The following is a 19,458-nucleotide window of genomic DNA, read 5'->3' as shown; positions in this document are numbered from 1 at the left end:
GAGGATCCCTGGATCTGGACAGATACCTGGGAAGTTTCTTGTTTAGATGAGAGGCCATCAGATCTATTTCTGGAAGTCCCCACATTTGAACAATCTGAAGAAATACCTCTGGGTGAAGAGACCATTCGCCCGGATGCAACGTTTGGCGACTGAGATAATCTGCTTCCCAATTGTCTATACCTGGGATATGAACCGCAGAAACTAGACAGGAGCTGGATTCTGCCCAAACCAGAATTCGAGATACTTCTTTCATAGCTAGAGGACTGTGAGTCCCTCCTTGATGATTGATGTATGCCACAGTTGTGACATTGTCTGTCTGAAAACAAATGAACGATTCTCTCTTCAGAAGAGGCCAAGACTGAAGAGCTCTGAAAATTGCACGGAGTTCCAAAATATTGATCGGTAATCTCACCTCCTGAGATTCCCAAACCCCTTGTGCCGTCAGAGACCCCCACACAGCTCCCCAACCTGTAAGACTTGCATCTGTTGAAATTACAGTCCAGGTCAGAAGAACAAAAGAAGCCCCATGAACTAAACGATGGTGATCTGTCCACCACGTCAGAGAGTGTCGTAAATCGGTTTTAAAGATATTATTTGAGATATCTTTGTGTAATCCCTGCACCATTGGTACAGGATACAGAGCTGAAGAGGTCGCATGTGAAAATGAGCAAAGGGGATCGCGTCCGATGCAGCAGTCATAAGACCTAGAATTTCCATGCATAAGGCTACCGAAGGGAATGATTGTGACTGAAGGTTTCGACAAGCTGATATCAATTTTAGACGTCTCTTGTCTGTCAAAGATAGAGTCATGGACACTGAATCTATCTGGAAACCCAAAAAGATTACCCTTGTCTGAGGAATCAATGAACTTTTTGGTAAATTGATCCTCCAACCATGATCTTGAAGAAACAACACAAGTCGATTTGTATGAGATTCTGCTAAATGTAAAGACTGAGCAAGTACCAAGATATTGTCCAAATAAGGAAATACCACAATACCCTGTTCTCTGATTACAGACAGAAGGGCACCGAGAACCTTTGTAAAAATTCTTGGAGCTGTTGCTAGGCCAAACGGCAGAGCCACAAACTGGTAATGCTTGTCTAGGAAAGAGAATCTCAGAAACTGATAGTGATCTGGATGAATCGGAATATGCAGATATGCATCCTGTAAATCTATTGTAGACATATAATGCCCTTGCTGAACAAAAGGCAGGATAGTCCTTACAGTTACCATTTTGAATGTTGGTATCCTTACATAACGATTCAATATTTTTAGATCCAGAACTGGTCTGAAGGAATTCTCCTTCTTTGGTACAATGAAGAGATTTGAATAAAACCCCATCCCCTGTTCCAGAACTGGAACTGGCATAATTACTCCAGCTAACTCTAGATCTGAAACACATTTCAGAAATGCTTGAGCCTTCGCTGGATTTACTGGGACACGGGAAAGAAAAAATCTCTTTGCAGGAGGTCTTATCTTGAAACCAATTCTGTACCCTTCTGAAATAATGTTCTGAATCCAAAGATTGTGAACGGAATTGATCCAAATTTCTTTGAAAAAACGTAATCTGCCCCCTACCAGCTGAGCTGGAATGAGGGCCGCACCTTCATGTGGACTTAGGAGCTGGCTTTGATTTTCTAAAAGGCTTGGATTTATTCCAGACTGGAGATGGTTTCCAAACTGAAACCGCTCCTAAGGATGAAGGATCAGGCTTTTGTTCCTTGTTGTGACGAAAGGAACGAAAACGATTGTTAGACTTGAATTTACCTTTAGATTTTTTATCCTGTGGTAAAAAAGTTCCTTTCCCTCCAGTAACAGTTGAGATAATAGAGTCCAACTGAGAACCAAATAATTTATTACCCTGGAAAGAAAGGGAAAGCAGAGTAGACTTAGAAGACATATCAGCATTCCAAGTTTTAAGCCATAAAGCTCTTCTAGCTAAAATAGCTAGAGACATATACCTGACATCAACTCTAATGATATCAAAGATGGCATCACAAATAAAATTATTAGCATGTTGAAGAAGAATAATAATGCTATGAGAATTATGATCTGTTACTTGTTGCGCTAAAGCTTCCAAACAAAAAGTTGAAGCTGCAGCAACATCAGCCAATGATATAGCAGGTCTAAGAAGATTACCTGAACACAAATAAGCTTTTCTTAGAAAGGATTCAATTTTCCTATCTAAAGGATCCTTAAAGGAAGTACCATCTGCCGTAGGAATAGTAGTACGCTTAGCAAGAGTAGAGACAGCCCCATCAACCTTAGGGATTTTGTCCCAAAACTCTAATCTGTCAGATGGCACAGGATATAATTGCATAAAACGTTTAGAAGGAGTAAATGAATTACCCAAATTATTCCACTCTCTGGAAATTACTTCGGAAATAGCACCAGGAACAGGAAAAACTTCTGGAATAACTACAGGAGATTTAAAAACCTTATCTAAACGTTTAGATTTAGTATCAAGAGGACCAGAATCCTCAATTTCTAAAGCAATTAGGACTTCTTTAAGTAAAGAACGAATAAATTCCATTTTAAATAAATATGAAGATTTATCAGCATCAACCTCTGAGACAGAATCCTCTGAACCAGAAGAACCATTATCAGAATCAGAATGATGATGTTCATTTAAAAATTCATCTGAACAATGAGAAGTTTTAAAAGACTTTTTATGCATACTAGAAGGAGGAATAACAGACATAGCCTTCTTAATGGATTTAGAAACAAAATCTCTTATGTTATCAGGAACACTCTGAGTATTAGATGTTGACGGAACAGCAACAGGTAATGGAACTTTACTAAAGGAAATATTATCTGCATTAATAAGTTTGTCATGACATGCAATACAAACAACAGCTGGAGGAACAGCTACCAAAAGTTTACAGCAGATACACTTAGCTTTGGTAGCTCCAGCACCAGGCAGCGATTTTCCAGAAGTATCTTCTGACTCAGTTGCAACGTGGGACATCTTGCAATATGTAAAAGAAAAAACAACATATAAAGCAAAATTGATCAAATTCCTTAAATGACAGTTTCAGGAATGGGAAAAAATGCCAGTGAACAAGCTTCTAGCAACCAGAAGCAATAAATAATGAGACTTAAATAATGTGGAGACAAAAAAGACACCCATATTCTTTAGCGCCCAATAAGACGCCCACATTATTTGGCACCTAAATGCTTTTGGCGCCAAAAATGATGCCACATCCGGAACACCAACACTTTTGGCGCAAAAGAACGTCAAAAATGACGCAACTTCCGGCGACACGTATGACGCCGGAAACAGAAAAAAAAAATTTGCGCCAAAAAAGTCAGCGCCAAGAATGACGCAATAAAATGAAGCATTTTCAGCCCCCGCGAGCCTAACAGCCCACAGGGAAAAAGTCAAATTTTAAGGTAAGAAAAAAATGATTGATTCAAATGCATTATCCCAAATATGAAACTGACTGTCTGAAATAAGGAATGTTGAACATCCTGAGTCAAGGCAAATAAATGTTTGAATACATATGTTTAGAACTTTATAAAAAAGTGCCCAACCATAGCTTAGAGTGTCACAGAAAATAAGACTTACTTACCCAGGACACTCATCTACATGCTGTAGAAAGCCAAACCAGTACTGAAACGAAGATCAGCAGAGGTAATGGTATATATATAAGAGTATATCGTCGATCTGAAAAGGGAGGTAAGAGATGAATCTCTACGACCGATAACAGAGAACCTATGAAATAGACCCCGTAGAAGGAGATCATTGAATTCAAATAGGCAATACTCTCTTCACATCCCTCTGACATTCACTGCACGCTGAGAGGAAAACCGGGCTCCAACCTGCTGCGGAGCGCATATCAACATAAAATCTAGCACAAACTTACTTCACCACCTCCATAGGAGGCAAAGTTTGTAAAACTGATTTGTGGGTGTGGTGAGGGGTGTATTTGTAGGCATTTTGAGGTTTGGGAAACTTTGCCCCTCCTGGTAGGAATGTATATCCCATACGTCACTAGCTCATGGACTCTTGCTAATTACATGAAAGAAACAAGTTTCTCAGAGTTCGATCTTCAAAATGTAAACAATCTGAACTATCTTTCCTATTGTTCAACATGGCCTATTCATGTCTGTCATAGATTTTAAGTATGCTTATCTTCATTTCCCAATAGACTACGGACCATTTTCAGTATTTTAGATTTGCCTTTCTTTTCAAACTTTGTCAGTTTGTGGCTGTACAATTTGCTCTGGCTACTGCTCCAAGAATTTTCTGGGAACCCTAATGTCTGTAATCAGACCTCAGTGTATTTAGGTGGCTCCATACTTTGATGATATCTTGGTTGAGGTTCCATCTTTAGCAATTTGTCATACTAACATTTTTTTGTTTCTTCATTATCATGGCTGGAGAATCAATGTTCCAGAGAGTTATCTTTCTCCTCAGACCAGGGAATAGTCATAGACTCAATTTCAATGACAATTTCTATAACAGATCAGAGGAAACTAAAGTTACAGTCAACTTGTGTGAAGCTTCAGTCAACTGCCAACCTTATGGTAGCTCTCTGTATAGAAGTGCTAGGTCTGATGATTGCAGCATCAGATGCCATTCTTTGCCTTGGTTTCACATGAGTCTTCAACTTTGCATGTTTACTTTACGGTGCAAAGATTGCAATGAACTTTTCCAAAGGATTCTATTGAGTCTTTTAACAAGGCAATCTCTTTCCTGGTGGATAAATCACCATTCCATTTCTCTGGGGGCTTCCATTCTACATTCATTGTGGACATACAAAAGTCTTTCAGGTTGGGGCGCTGTATGGGGGTCCAGGAGAGCACTGGGAGTTTGGTCTCCTCAGGAGGCGAGGTTACCAATAAATGTGTTAGAACAATCTCCAGGGTTCTTCAGAGCTGGCCTCTTCTGAAGGATGAGACTTCTCTGCGTTTTCAATTGGAAAATGTCATGGCAGGGGCATATATTAATAATCAAGGGGGAACACACAGTTCTCTAGCGATGATGGAGGTTTCTTGAATTCACCAATGGGCAGAAAACAAGTTTTGCAATTCATATTTCAAGCATGAACAGCTGGAAGGCAGATTATGTATAAGAGGATAGGAATCGCTTCTAAAGCTAAAGCACTTTAGCTTTAGAATCGCTTCCTATCCTCTTATACATTGTCATTTTCTGGGATCCGGTTAGGAGAGCTTATATAGTGGGAAGCTTGCGTGCACACACTTGGTGCTGAATACCTAACTTTGTAGATATGGAAAGCAGATTATCTCAGTTGCCAATCCCTTCACCCGGGGGAATGGTCACTTTACTTGGATGTGTTGAGAAGTGGAGTCTTCCAGAGATAGACCTGATGGCTTCTCATTTAATCAACAAGCTTCCCAGATTTTTTGTGAGGTCCCGAAATTCTCAGGCAGAGTTTGTAGATGCTCTAGCAACTCCTTGGTCTTTTCACCTGGCATACATTTTTTCCTCCAACTGTTCTGCTTCCAAGAGTGATAGCTCAAATCAAGCAAGAGCTATTGTTCATAATTCTGATAGCTCCAGCTTAGTTTCGTAGAACTTTGTTTGCAGACTTTGTGCAAATTTCCAGCTTTCCTCAATGGTCTCTTCCTCTACGTCACAACCTACTATCTCAGAGTCCATTTTATCATGAAGATTTTGAGTCTCTCAGCTTGACTGCTTGGAGATTGAACGCATAATTTTGAAACAGCTAGGTTTCTTAGATGCTGTTATAAATACTTTAATCCAGGCTAGGCAACCAGTCACAATGAAAGCTTTTATTTCTTTTTGCAAAATGCCGTTTTGAATGGCATTCTTTTATAATTTCATAATTTTTGCAAGAGGGTTTCAACAAGGGCTTATCTGCTAGCTCTTTGAAGGTTCAAATTTCAGCTCTTTCAGTTCTATACCATGAGAAAATAGGTGAATCGACTCACCGGATAAGGGATAGATTAAATGAACATAAATCGAATATTAGAACTAAAAACATTAAATCTCCAGTAGCTGAACATTTTTTAAAAGCTGGACATCATGTATCCCAATTTAGATTTAAAATTATAGATCATATAGAGATCCCTAGACATGGGGCCAATAGAGAGATAATGCTTAAACAGTGTGAATTATATTGGATACATACACTAAAATCAAAAGGCCCAATAGGCATGAACAAAGATTTTGACTTATAAGTCTTTTTGTAATTTGCAGTAAGGATATTATTCCAATTTCTATGTAGTAATTATTATTTCTATTTGTTTATAGATGGTAGCATTATTTGATGTTATAAAAGGTATAAGAAATTGCAATATAAATTGTGTTCAATAGACCTTTGATGGTTATTTATATGTACATTTCAGATAATATGTATAATTTCCTATCTACTAGAGGGCAAATGCTAGATAGATGTTGGGAATTTTAATGACCACTAGGTGGAAGTATACATTGTATTTACCTTAGAGGCTGTACACACAGTTGTGTTAATTGTGATTAGGGGAGGGATTTATGGTTTATAAGGTGCAATTCTTGTATGTAATGTATGCAACATGATTAAGGGGTAACACCCGAAACGTCGTTGTTCTGTTTTCTATTTGGAGTAGATGTGAATAAATTATACATCTTTTATTAATCTGGAGTGCTGCCATCTGATTTTCTATATTGGATTATATTTGGGACTTTGTTGATGTGAAGTCCTGGATGGCGTTGTCACCCACTTGATGCACAGGGGCTGGAGATAATATACTTTAGTGGCATTTATCATTGCACCAGCAGTTCTTGTGAACTGCTGGTGCAATGCCGCCCCCTGCAGATTTGCGGCCAATCGGCCGCTAGCAGGGGTTGTCAATCAACCCGATCATATTCGATTGGGTTGATTTATGTCCGCAGCCTCAGACCGCTGCTTTATAACTTCTGTTTCCGGCGAGCCTTTAGGGAGCTTGATAAATATGCCCCTATGCATTCTATAGACATTCAGTTTCTGTTCTTTGAAAGTATTGTTTCTCTTAGTGATCTCTTCAGGCAGAAGAGTCTCTGAATTGTCTGTTCTTTTGTGTGAATCTCCTTATTTGGTTTTCAATAAAGATAAGGCTGTTTTAAGAGCTAAATTTGATTTCTTTACAAAGGTAGTTTCTTTGGAAAACATCAATAATGAAATTGTGGATCCTTTTTTTTGTCCTAATCCTAACAATTCTAAAGAAAGGCGTCTACATAAAATGGATGTAATTAGAGCTTTAAATTTTTATCTTGAGGCTACAAAAGATTTTAGTAGTTTGTTCTTTCATTTCTCTGGTCCACACAAGGGTCAGAAGGCCATGGCCATTTCTTTGGCTTCTTGGTTAAAGCTTTTAATCCACAAGGCTTACTTGGAGGCGGGAAAGTCTTCCCTGAAGCGTCTTACTGCTCATTCTACCAGATCAATTTCCACTTCCTGGGTATTTAAAATGAGTCTTCTGTATAACAAATTTGCAAGGTAGAAAAATGGTCACCCCTGCATACCTTTACAAAATTCTACCACTTTGATATATTTGCTTTTGGTAGGTATGTTCTTTAGGCATCAGTGTCTGGAAATTAGGTGCCTGACTTTTCAAACATGTTTATCCCGTCCTCATTACTCATGGACTCCACAGCTTAGTCCCAGAACTTGTGGACTCTTACCACCTTATGAAAGAAAACAAAATGTATTGTTACCAGATAAATTCATTTTTTTTGAGGTGGTGAGAGTCTACGAGGCCCGCAGTAAATATTTTAATTGTTATTTTTTCTGGCAGCAGTCCTAGTTTTCTGTCTCATTTCCCTGCTTAGTACTTAACAACCTTTCTACATCTCCTTAATTGTCTATACCTACAACTGGCCTATCAGTGAATTGCGAGGGATAAAAAATAATGTTGGAGATCTTGTGAATCTTTGCCTCCTCCTAGTGGCCAGGAGTTGAATCCCAGAAGTAATGGACTTGTGGAATCTCACCACCTCCAAATGTAAACATATATTTTTAACTTTTTTATTAAGCTGGGAATTGACCATGCTTATTAATATGTGAAGGGAGCTTTAACGTTGAACAATAAAAGTCACACAAACATACAAGCTATTCCTATTTTAAGAATCTAAGATCAGTCATCCACAGAATAAAACTGATACATTTTCTTAATGGCCAACTGTCGTCTTCCAGGACCACATGCAGCCCTCTGCACTCCTTTTTGCGGCTCCAGGTAAAGGTAGAACTGTGAATGAGTTCCATAGATTTTGTGGTTCCAGGAAAATGTGTAACTAAATATATATGCTTTGGGGAGTTCTAGTTAGTGGGCAAACTCAAATGAGCCTTCTGAAGGGAACCATGGAACATTACTTTGTTCTTACCCTGTGGCACTTGACATTTTTAAGAAATATACTATTTGTGTGTTTAGTATCCATAAATTAGTATGCAGCCCTTAAAGGGCCATGGTAGTGTTACAATTTAAAAACTCCAAAATGGATTGGAATTGATCTCATTGTCTCTTTATTACAATAAAATATTTCAACTTCCAATAATATTATGAAACAAAATGGTTAAAAAAATGTGTGCTCATAATGAAAAATTAGAATTCTATTTTTTTTAACACTGACATAATGAGCAAGTGTGTTAATCTAATCTCTAATACAGTGTTGAGAGTCTGATACATATTTTTTTATAGTTCCAGATTCTTCACCAATAATCAGTGACTACAAAAATTTATCATCATCCTCTGTGGAATTATCATGGAAACCTCCAGAGCATCCAAATGGAAGAATAACTAGTTACTATTTACAGATTTATGGACCAGAAAGCAATTATTCTTTTTCTACAGATCAAGTTAATATCATTTTAGAAGATCTTAAACCGTTCACACAGATTTGCATATTTGTTGCTGCTAGAACAGTTAAAGGGACAGGTCCATTTGCAAAGCTTTTATTTCAAACAGATGAAGCAGGTAAGTTATATTATACTTTATATAATTTTTTTAATTGTATGTAGAAAAAGCAATAAGGATTATGAACCTGATTGTTTAAAGTTTTCTTTCATGGAGTTAAGAAATCATGCTGAAACTTATATGGCCTGACCTCACTCAGCTCTTTTAAAAAGGCCGCTGAAACTGGAAGTCCTGGTGTGTGGGGAACTGTGTCCCATGGAATGAAATGAAGCTCTCTGAAATGCTGAAACTTTCTAGAAAGCGCTTATGTGACAGTGAGCACCTGGAACTGATAGCAGCATTACTATTAAAATTGCACTTTACCTTTTTATTGGCTTCTAGTTTCACCTGCATGTCTTTCTATCAGTGCAATGAGTCACCAGCTTACAAAAAGCAGAGAGAGCTGGAGGGGTAAAATGCTTACACCTAGATTACGAGTTTTGCGCTAAATAGGGTGCGAAACGAATGCAACAAAAGTTTTGTTATTTCACTCTCCATATCGCTGCGATTACGAGTTACTGAAAAGCCTCCTTGTGCGTGCTATATGGTTGCGTTAAGCTCCATACCGCACAAAATCCAAGGGCTGCTTTGACGTGCTCGTGCACGATTTCCTCCATAGACATCAATGGGGATAGAGTGTTAGAAAAAAAAAACTAACACCTGCGATCGCGGAATGAAAAAACGCAACCCTATTGATGTCTATGGGGGAAAAAAAAAGTTAAGTTTAAACCTAACACCCTAACATAAACCCCAAGTCTAAACATCACTAATCCGCCGCCCCCGACATCGCCGACACCTAAATAAAGTTATTAACCCCTAATCTTCTGCCCCCGACATCGCCGACAACTAAATAAAGTTATTGACCCCTAATCTGCCGTCCCCGACATCGCCACCACTAATAAAAGCTATTAACCCCTAATCCGCCGCTCCCCGACATCGCTGCCACTATAATTAAGTTATTAACCCCATAAACCTCCGGCCTCCCACATCTCTGCCACTAAATAAGCCTATTAACCCCTAAACCGCCGCCCCCCACATCGCAAAACACTAAATTAAACTATTAACCCCTAAACCTAACACCCCCCTAACTTTAAATTAAAATTACAATATAACTCTATTTAAATAAATAAAAACTTACCTGTGAAATAAATATAAACCTAACATTAAACTATAAATTAACCTAACATAACTAATCTAATAAAATAAAAAATACTACCAATTAAAATATCTAAATTACAAATTTAAAATAACCTAACACTAAGAAAAAATAAAAAATCGAAATTACAACTAAAAAAAAACAAATCTAAGTTTACTAAAAATTATTAACACTAAAATCACGAAAAATAAAAAACACTAAGATTAATAATAAACGAAATTATCAAAAATAAAAACAATTACACCTAATCTAATAAAAATAAAAAAGCACCCCCAAAATAAACCCCCCCCTAGCCTACAATAAACTACCAATAGCCCTTAAAAGGGCCTTTTGTAGGGCATTGCCCTAAAGAAATCAGCTCTTTTACCTGTAAAAAAATACAGTCCCCCCAACAGTAAAACCTACCACCCAACCAACCCCCCAAAATAAAAAACCTAACTATAAAAAAACCTAAGCTACCCATTGCCCCTAAAGGGCATTTGTATGGGCATTGCCTTTAAAAGGGCATTTAGCTCTTTTGCATTGCCCTTAAAAGGGAATTTAGCTCTTTTGCATTGCCCTTAAAAGGGCATTTAGCTCTTTTTCAAAGCCTAAAGCCCTAATCTAAAGTAAAAACCCACCCAAATATGTTTTAAAAAAACCTAACACTAACCCCAGAAGATCTACTCACAGTTTCTGAAGTCCGGACTTCCATCTCCATCCAGGCGGCGATGTCTTCATCCAAGCAGCAAGGTCTTCATCCATCCCGGGGCGTCTTCTATCTTCATCACGGCGGCGCGGAGGGAAGCCATCCTGGAAGCTGAAGACATCCTGCGAGTGTCCTCTTCATACGGTCATTTCGCTAGAGCACTAATTGTGCTAGAAGTAAACTTTTGGCGCGCGTAGGGTTGCGCTCGTATTGAAAGTCAAAAGTTATTGCTCTTGCAGTAACTGGACGAATGCAAATACCCAAACTTACAATATCACGCGTGATAACCTATTCTTCCATAGAAGTCAATAGAGCAAAAAAAGTTAAAAAAACACCCAACTAACACGCAAACCTGATTGCATATTCTCATGTGTGCTAATGAATATTTCACATTCCAATGTTCTGCACGTATAAGAATATGTTCTATTTATTCAGAAATAAATATTTCTACATATCTGATGTATTTTGGTACAATATATATCTATACCTATATATACATGATTATATATATAGGTAAAAATATATACGGATATATATATATGATAGATTATCTATTTAAACATACTTAGAACATATTCTGCTATGTGCAGAACATTGGAATATGAAATATTTACAGTAAATACAACTAACACTTTATTAAAAATTAATATTGCATAAATATGATTTTACATGTTTTCATCTACTTTAAGTGACATAAAAGCCACATATTTTCTTTCATGATTCAGATAGAGAATACAATTTTAAACAACTTTACAGTTTACTTCTATTATTTAATTTGCTTCCTTCTCTTGTTATCCTTTGCTGAGAGGTTTATCTAGGTAAGCTCAGGCGCAGCAAATAACCTAGGTTCTAGCTGCTGATTGGTGGCTGCATGTATATAGCGATTGTCATTGGCTCACCCATGTGCTCAGTTAGAAACCAGTAGTGCATTGCTGCTCCTTTAACAAATGATACCAAAGAACAAAGAAAATGTTATAATAGAAGTAAACTGAGATATTTTTTTTTAAATTGTATGTTATACCTAAATCATTAAAGAAGATTTTTGGGTTTCATGTCCCTTTAACTGCAGAGGGCTTCCATGCACTTATATATATATATATATATATATATATATATATATATATATATATATATATATATATATATATATATATATATATATATATATATATGGATTGGTGGTTGGCACTCACCGTGTTTCAAGTGTGCTTTATTCTCTCATACACTTGTATGAGAGAATAAAGCACACTTGAAACACGGCGAGTGCCTCTGTTCACTTGAACCACCAATCCATATTAAAAATTTGGGAGCACCCCGGTATTTGGGACTATATAGTGAGTGCTGGTAAATTTGAATTGATATATATATATATCTTGAATTGCGCTCAAACCATCACATTTACTTTCAACTTGTAATACCAGTGCAATATAACCTGCATGCAAACAATGGCAAAAACCAAGAGCTGCTGGTGCAACGCCGCCCCCTGCTGACTCGCGGCCAATCGGCCGCCAGCAGGGGGGTGTCAATCAACCCGATCGTACTCGATCGGGTTGATTTCTGGCGATTCCTGTCCGCCTGCTGAAGACTCGCCAGAAACACGTCCCTTCAAGCTCCGTACGGAGCTTGATAAATATGGGCCATTGTCTTGAAAATAGAATATAAGGACCCAAATGCAAATATACAATTTTTTGTTATCTTTACATTTTTAGTGATCTTTACATTTGCTGCATCCTGTCCTAGTAACTTTATCCTTTAAGAATATAAAATACAATTAAAAATGGGTTGTAATTAATTGTAAGTGAACTCTACTGATTTAAATCCCACCTCCCTTTACTACTTGTAGACTTTGCTAACCACACGAGAAAAACAACTAAGGCACAAAATAATGCCTGACCGCACTCTTCACAAGTAATCCTACACACTCATAATGAAACCATCCACAAACTGCTCCCTTGCACCTGTTAACGAGAATGCAGAATTTGTCGTCCTATGATTTTCCTATTCCCTTTAATTATTAAATTATATAAGTAGTGCATATGCTACCATCCCCTCTTACACCACTCCTCATATACATATTCACTCTCTTCCTTAAACACATACATTTACATCATCTCTTAAACGTGCACTAATCATACCTATCTTTAAGAATCCTTCACTCAACTAAGCTTTCCCCTCAAATTACCATCCTTACTCCATCTCACCTCAATATTTCGTGAAAGTTTCAATGCCCATTTATACATTATCCTTACTTCAGATCTCTATTATAGTTGGCAACAGTCATCACTTTATTTCCCTCATTTGATTTTAGAAGTTTAATATGTTTCTCACGTTCAGTCGTTGTTCAGTTTCTGCTGCCTCCACCTTAAAAATATTTCTAAAATGTGCAAAACACAATTTATGCTGCAATCTACTCATTCATTATATCCCACCTCTTTGTCTGCACCACTATCCTGTCTGGTCTCCCATTTTACCTTTAGTCCCCAAAGCAATACATTATAAATGCTACTTCCAGCCTCTTCTATTTTACCGATCATCTCATCAGCTGTATCTTCCTAACAGTCTCTTTATTGGCTTCCCATAGCCTCAAGAACAACGTTTATAATTTTGACACTAATGTAAGGTAAATGTACTTTCTCAAATTATTATTTACCTAGGATTTTCTAAAACTGCACCTATTTCATGGAATGATTTGCCTCACTGTAAGACTGGCTTCAAGCTTTTAGAGTTTAACCCCTTAATGACCACAGCACTTTTCCATTTTCTGTCCGTTTGGGACCAAGGCTATTTTTACATTTCTGCGGTGTTTGTGTTTAGCTGTAGTTTTCCTCATACTCATTTACTGTACCCACACATATTATATATCGTTTTTCTCGCCACTAAATGGACTTTCTAAAGATACCATTATTTTCATCATATCTTATAATTTACTATAAAAAATATAAATATGAGGAAAAAATTGAAAAAACACACTTTTTCTAACTTTGACCCCCAAAATCTGTTACACATCTACAACCACCAAAATACACCCATGCTAAATAGTTTCTAAATTTTGTCCTGAGTTTAGAAATACCCAATGTTTACATGTTCTTTGCTTTTTTTGTAAGTTATAGGGCCATAAATACAAGTAGCACTTTGCTATTTCCAAACCATTATTTTTCAAAATTAGCGCTAGTTACATTAGAAAACTAATATCTTTCAGGAATCTCTGAATATCCCATGACATGTATATATTTTTTTTAGTAGACATCCCAAAGTATTCATCTAGGCCCATTTTGGTATATTTCATGCCACCATTTCACCGCCAAATGCGATTAAATACAAAAAATCGTTCACTTTTTTACTAATTTTTTCACAAACTTTTGGTTTCTCACTGAAATTATTTACAAACAGCTTGTGCAATTATGGCACAAATGGTTGTAAATTCTTCTCTGGGATCCCCTTTGTTCAGAAATAGCAGACATATATGGCTTTGGCGTTGCTTTTTAGTAATTAGAAGGCTGCTAAATGCCACTGCGCACTACACGTGTATTATGCCCAGCAGTGAAGGGGTTAATTATGGAGCATGTAGGGAGCTTTTAGGTATAATTTTAGCTTTAGTGTAGTGTAGTAGACAACCCCAAGTATTGATCTAGGCCAGTTTTGGTATATTTCATGCCACCATTTCACCGCCAAATGCGATCAAATGAAAAAAAAGTTACATTTTTCACAATTTTAGGTTTCTCACTGAAATCATTTACAAACAGCTTGTACAATTATGGCACAAATGGTTGTAAATGCTTCTCTGGGATCCCCGTTGTTCAGAAATAGCAGACATATATGGCTTTGGCATTGCTTTTTGGTAATTAGAAGGCCGCCAAATGCTGCTGCATTTCACACGTGTATTATGGTTAGCAGTGAAGGGGTTAATTATGTAGCTTGTAGGGAGCTTGCAGGGTTAATTTTATCTTTAGTGTAGAGCTCAGCCTCCCACCTGAAACATAAGACCCCCTGATCCCTCCCAAACAGCTCACTTCCCTCCCCCACCCCACAATTGTCCCCGCCATCTTAAGTACTGGCAGAAACTCTGCCAGTACTAAAATAAAAGCTATATTTGGGCTTTTTTTGTGTGTTTTTTAAGCATATTTACATATGCTGCTGTGTAGGATCCCCCCTTAGCCCCCAACCTCACTGATCCCCCACTAAACAGCTCTCTAACCCTCCCCCTCTGCCTTAACCCTTTAAGGACACAGCTTTCAGTTTGCTCAATTGTTTTATGACGGAGAAATTCCGTCATATGTCCTTAAGAGGTTAATGGACGCCATCTTGGGTACTGGCAGCTTTCTGCCAGTACCCAGTTTAGTAAAAAATGTGCATTTTTTTTTTTTTTAAAAATTCCCTTTTCTGTAGTGTAGCTTCCCACCCCTTCCAGATCCCTTAGCTGTTTATTTAGAACTTTCAAAACTTTTTTTTTGTTGCTTTTTACAGCTTTATTTTTCTGCAGTGTAGCGGTTCCCTCCCGCTCCCGCCCCATGCACGCGCGCGCTCCCGACTGTTCCGCCCCCGATCCCGCCCCCCTTCCCTCCACTCGGCACATCGATGGCCGCCCACCAGCCTCCCAGACTTGCTCCCACCCACCAACGATACCGGCAACCGATGTCCGGTGCAAAGAGGGCCACAGAGTGGCTCTCTCTGCATCGGATGGCCAAGGGGGGTTATTGCAGGATGCCTCGATATCGAGGCATCACTGCAATAACCGGAAAGCAACTGGAAGCGAGCAGGATCACTTCCAGCTGCTTTCCAGACCAAGGACGTACGCCACACGTCCTCGGTCATTAACTGTATTTTTTTTGAGGACGTGTGGTGTATGTCCTTGGTCATTAAGGGGTTAAAGTGTTCCCTAAAACAGTTTTTCTCAATTCCAGTTCCCAAGTACCCCTAACAAGCTAGATTTTCATGCTATCTTAACTAGAGCACAGGTGAAATAATCAGCTGATGGTTAAGAGCAGGTTAGTAGCCATGGTTACTGTTCAGCTGATTATTTCACCTGTGCTCTAGTTAAGATATCATGAAAATCCGGCCTGTTAGCTGTACTTGAGGACTGGGGTTTAGAGAGAGACTTCCTTAAACGGGGGAGGAACTACCATTGGTACAGCACGTGCGGTGGCCCCAGGGCCCAAGTAATGGGGGGGGCCCATAGCAGCCAGTCTATACATAGCCGTGTGCAGAATGTGTACAATCCTAATGCAGGGAAGCCTTTTATTAGTGCAAGTTGTAAGTCTATCTATCTATCTATCTATCTATCTATCTATCTATCTATCTATCTATCTATCTATTTATCCTCAAAATCATTATACAAAGCAGCCCAAACTAAATGTTGCACCAGGGCCCTCTGTTGTATATGTCTGCTACTGGCCCTAAACATACCTATAGTAACTTATTTCTCTAATTTCCTGTCTCAGATCCGTCACCTTCTGTCTCATCAGTTTTCTTTATACATCCTTTAGCATATAAGCTCACATGTCCACCATCTGTCCTGTAGATCCCCTAGTCGGACAGATAGCTCAGCATGCTAATGCACTGTGGCCCAGCTCTGTAGCAACCCAAGGGTTGCAGGTTCGATCCCTGGCGAGGTCCACTCAGCCTTTCATCCTTCCGTGGTCGATAAAATGAGCAGGTCCTTGAGACCCTTACGGGTGATTAGCCACGCTTTACAGGTACCCAATACATACATTTGTGTAAAGGTGGCACATGTCTGATGTTAAGTTACAAGGGTCATTTGCAGTGCTATTGTTTGCATTTTTTTTTAATTTTTTTGCATACTTAACTCTGCAATTGTGCAATTCATTAAATTGTGCTACAGAACATATTCATTTTTAATAAATAATTTATACATTTTTTGCATTTCACATCAAGAGTTTTTTTGGTGCTACAGTTCTATACAAAGTTGTTAACACAATCCAATACATTTACATTTTTTTTTTTGCAGCACCATCAAAACCTCCTCAGAATCTTACGTTTATCAACGCAACTGATTCTGCTGCTTATTTACAGTGGAGTCCAAGTCCAGTGCCAAATGGTCTTGTGCTTTTTTACAATTTTAAAATAATGGAAAATAGCAGCCATTCTGTATTTTTTCAGGTAATTCATGTTTGTATATGGGCTTGATTGTCGTTTTTTTTTTTCCTGTTTCAGATTTATTTCTATTATCAAATTTGCTTCATTCTCTAGGTATCTTTTGTTGAAGGAGCAGCAATGCACTACTAGGAGCTAGCTGAACACACTGAGTGAGCCATTGACAAGAAGCAAATATGTACAGCTACCAATCAGCAACTAGCTCCCAGGAGTGCATTGCTGGCCCCGAGCCTACCTAGATATGCTCTTCAACAAAGGATACCAATAGAATGAAGCAAATTAGATAATAGAAGTAAACAAAAAAGTTGTTTGAATTTGAATACTCTGTCAGAATGATGAAAGTTTATTTTTTTCTTTACCGCCTCTTTAAATATAAACTAGAGGTCTAACTTTTAGGGATCTAAAATATGACAGACAAAATAGCATCTGTTTATATTTTCTGTATCAGAATGTCTCTGGTTGGAGAACTGAAGCAGTGCTTACTGGACTTGAACCTTTTACGACATATTTTGCTAGTGTGGCAGCTTACACAAAAGTTGGAAATGGGAACCAGTTTAGCAATATTGTCAGTTTTACAACAAAACAATCAGGTGAGTTTCAATGTTTGTCAAAAAATATATATTTTTTTTATTTAAATAGAATACACTATTTAAGGTTGTTATTCATAAATGCGATATATGAAATTGTGTAATGTAGTTAATGGATATATTACAGCATAATAACTTGCACAGTATTATTAGTATTATTTTTATATTATTTATTAGAATTTATCCACAATATTAGAATTTTTATTTTCAGAATGTCCAGTTTAAGGTTCAAATGAATCTATTATACAGGGAGTGCAGAATTATTAGGCAAATGAGTATTTTGACCACATCATCCTCTTTATGCATGTTGTCTTACTCCAAGCTGTATAGGCTCGAAAGCCTACTACCAATTAAGTATATTAGGTGATGTGCATCTCTGTAATGAGAAGGGGTGTGGTCTAATGACATCAACACCCTATATCAGGTGTGCATAATTATTAGGCAACTTCCTTTCCTTTGGCAAAATGGGTCAAAAGAAGGACTTGACAGGCTCAGAAAAGTCAAAAATAGTGAGATATCTTGCAGAGGGATGCAGCACTCTTAAAATTGCAAAGCTTCTGAAGCGTGATCATCGAACAATCAAGCGTTTCATTCAAAATAGTCAACAGGGTCGCAAGAAGCGTGTGGAAAAACCAAGGCGCAAAATAACTGCCCATGAACTGAGAAAAGTCAAGCGTGCAGCTGCCAAGATGCCACTTGCCACCAGTTTGGCCATATTTCAGAGCTGCAACATCACTGGAGTGCCCAAAAGCACAAGGTGTGCAATACTCAGAGACATGGCCAAGGTAAGAAAGGCTGAAAGACGACCACCACTGAACAAGACACACAAGCTGAAACGTCAAGACTGGGCCAAGAAATATCTCAAGACTGATTTTTCTAAGGTTTTATGGACTGATGAAATGAGAGTGAGTCTAGATGGGCCAGATGGATGGGCCCGTGGCTGGATTGGTAAAGGGCAGAGAGCTCCAGTCCAACTCAGACGCCAGCAAGGTGGAGGTGGAGTACTGGTTTGGGCTGGTATCATCAAAGATGAGCTTGTGGGGCCTTTTCGGGTTGAGGATGGAGTCAAGCTCAACTCCCAGTCCTACTGCCAGTTTCTGGAAGACACCTTCTTCAAGCAGTGGTACAGGAAGAAGTCTGCATCCTTCAAGAAAAACATGATTTTCATGCAGGACAATGCTCCATCACACTCGTCCAAGTACTCCACAGCGTGGCTGGCAAGAAAGTGTATAAAAGAAGAAAATCTAATGACATGGCCTCCTTGTTCACCTGATCTGAACCCCATTGAGAACCTGTGGTCCATCATCAAATGTGAGATTTACAAGGAGGGAAAACAGTACACCTCTCTGAACAGTGTCTGGGAGGCTGTGGTTGCTGCTGCACGCAATGTTGATGGTGAACAGATCAAAACACTTACAGAATCCTTGGATGGCAGGCTTTTGAGTGTCCTTGCAAAGAAAGGTGGCTATATTGGTCACTGGTTTGTTTTTGTTTTGTTTTTGAATGTCAGAAATGTATATTTGTGAATGTTGAGATGTTATATTGGTTTCACTGGTAAAAATAAATAATTGAAATGGGTATATATTTGTTTTTTGTTAAGTTGCCTAATAATTATGCACAGTAATAGTCACCTGCACACACAGATATCCCCCTAAAATAGCTATAACTAAAAACAAACTAAAAACTACTTCCAAAACTATTCAGCTTTGATATTAATGAGTTTTTTGGGTTCATTGAGAACATGGTTGTTGTTCAATAATAAAATTAATCCTCAAGAATACAACTTGCCTAATAATTCTGCACTCCCTGTATATCAGTTTCAAATTTTAAAAAAAGGGCTCTATTTATCAAGTGGACATAGTGTGGGAGCCCTTGCACTGCGAGTTTGCTCATGAGAACCTGCAACCACAAGTGAAAAAGTAACACTCACAGAGTTGGCGGACTTCAAACATCTCAGGCTCATTGGGTGGGATGCTGGACAAGTCCTGCTTTTGTGCAATTGCTTGCATGTGAGCGGG

The 19,458-nt window shown here is 38.2% G+C and overlaps 1 protein-coding gene across 1 annotated transcript in view; it reads left to right on the top strand.

Annotated features, from left to right (window-relative positions):
* Positions 1–19,458, top strand: part of PTPRQ (protein tyrosine phosphatase receptor type Q) — a 538,955-nt gene that overhangs the window by 283,923 nt on the left and 235,574 nt on the right. The window contains 3 exon segments of the mRNA XM_053719240.1: positions 8,644–8,919; positions 16,708–16,859; positions 17,302–17,443. Coding sequence (XP_053575215.1) covers positions 8,644–8,919; positions 16,708–16,859; positions 17,302–17,443 — 570 coding nt within the window.

Source organism: Bombina bombina, chromosome 6, assembly GCF_027579735.1.
Source record: "Bombina bombina isolate aBomBom1 chromosome 6, aBomBom1.pri, whole genome shotgun sequence".
Lineage (NCBI taxonomy): Eukaryota > Metazoa > Chordata > Amphibia > Anura > Bombinatoridae > Bombina > Bombina bombina.
Note: the sequence above shows the minus strand (reverse complement) of the source record. Positions and strands in the feature narration are given on the sequence as shown.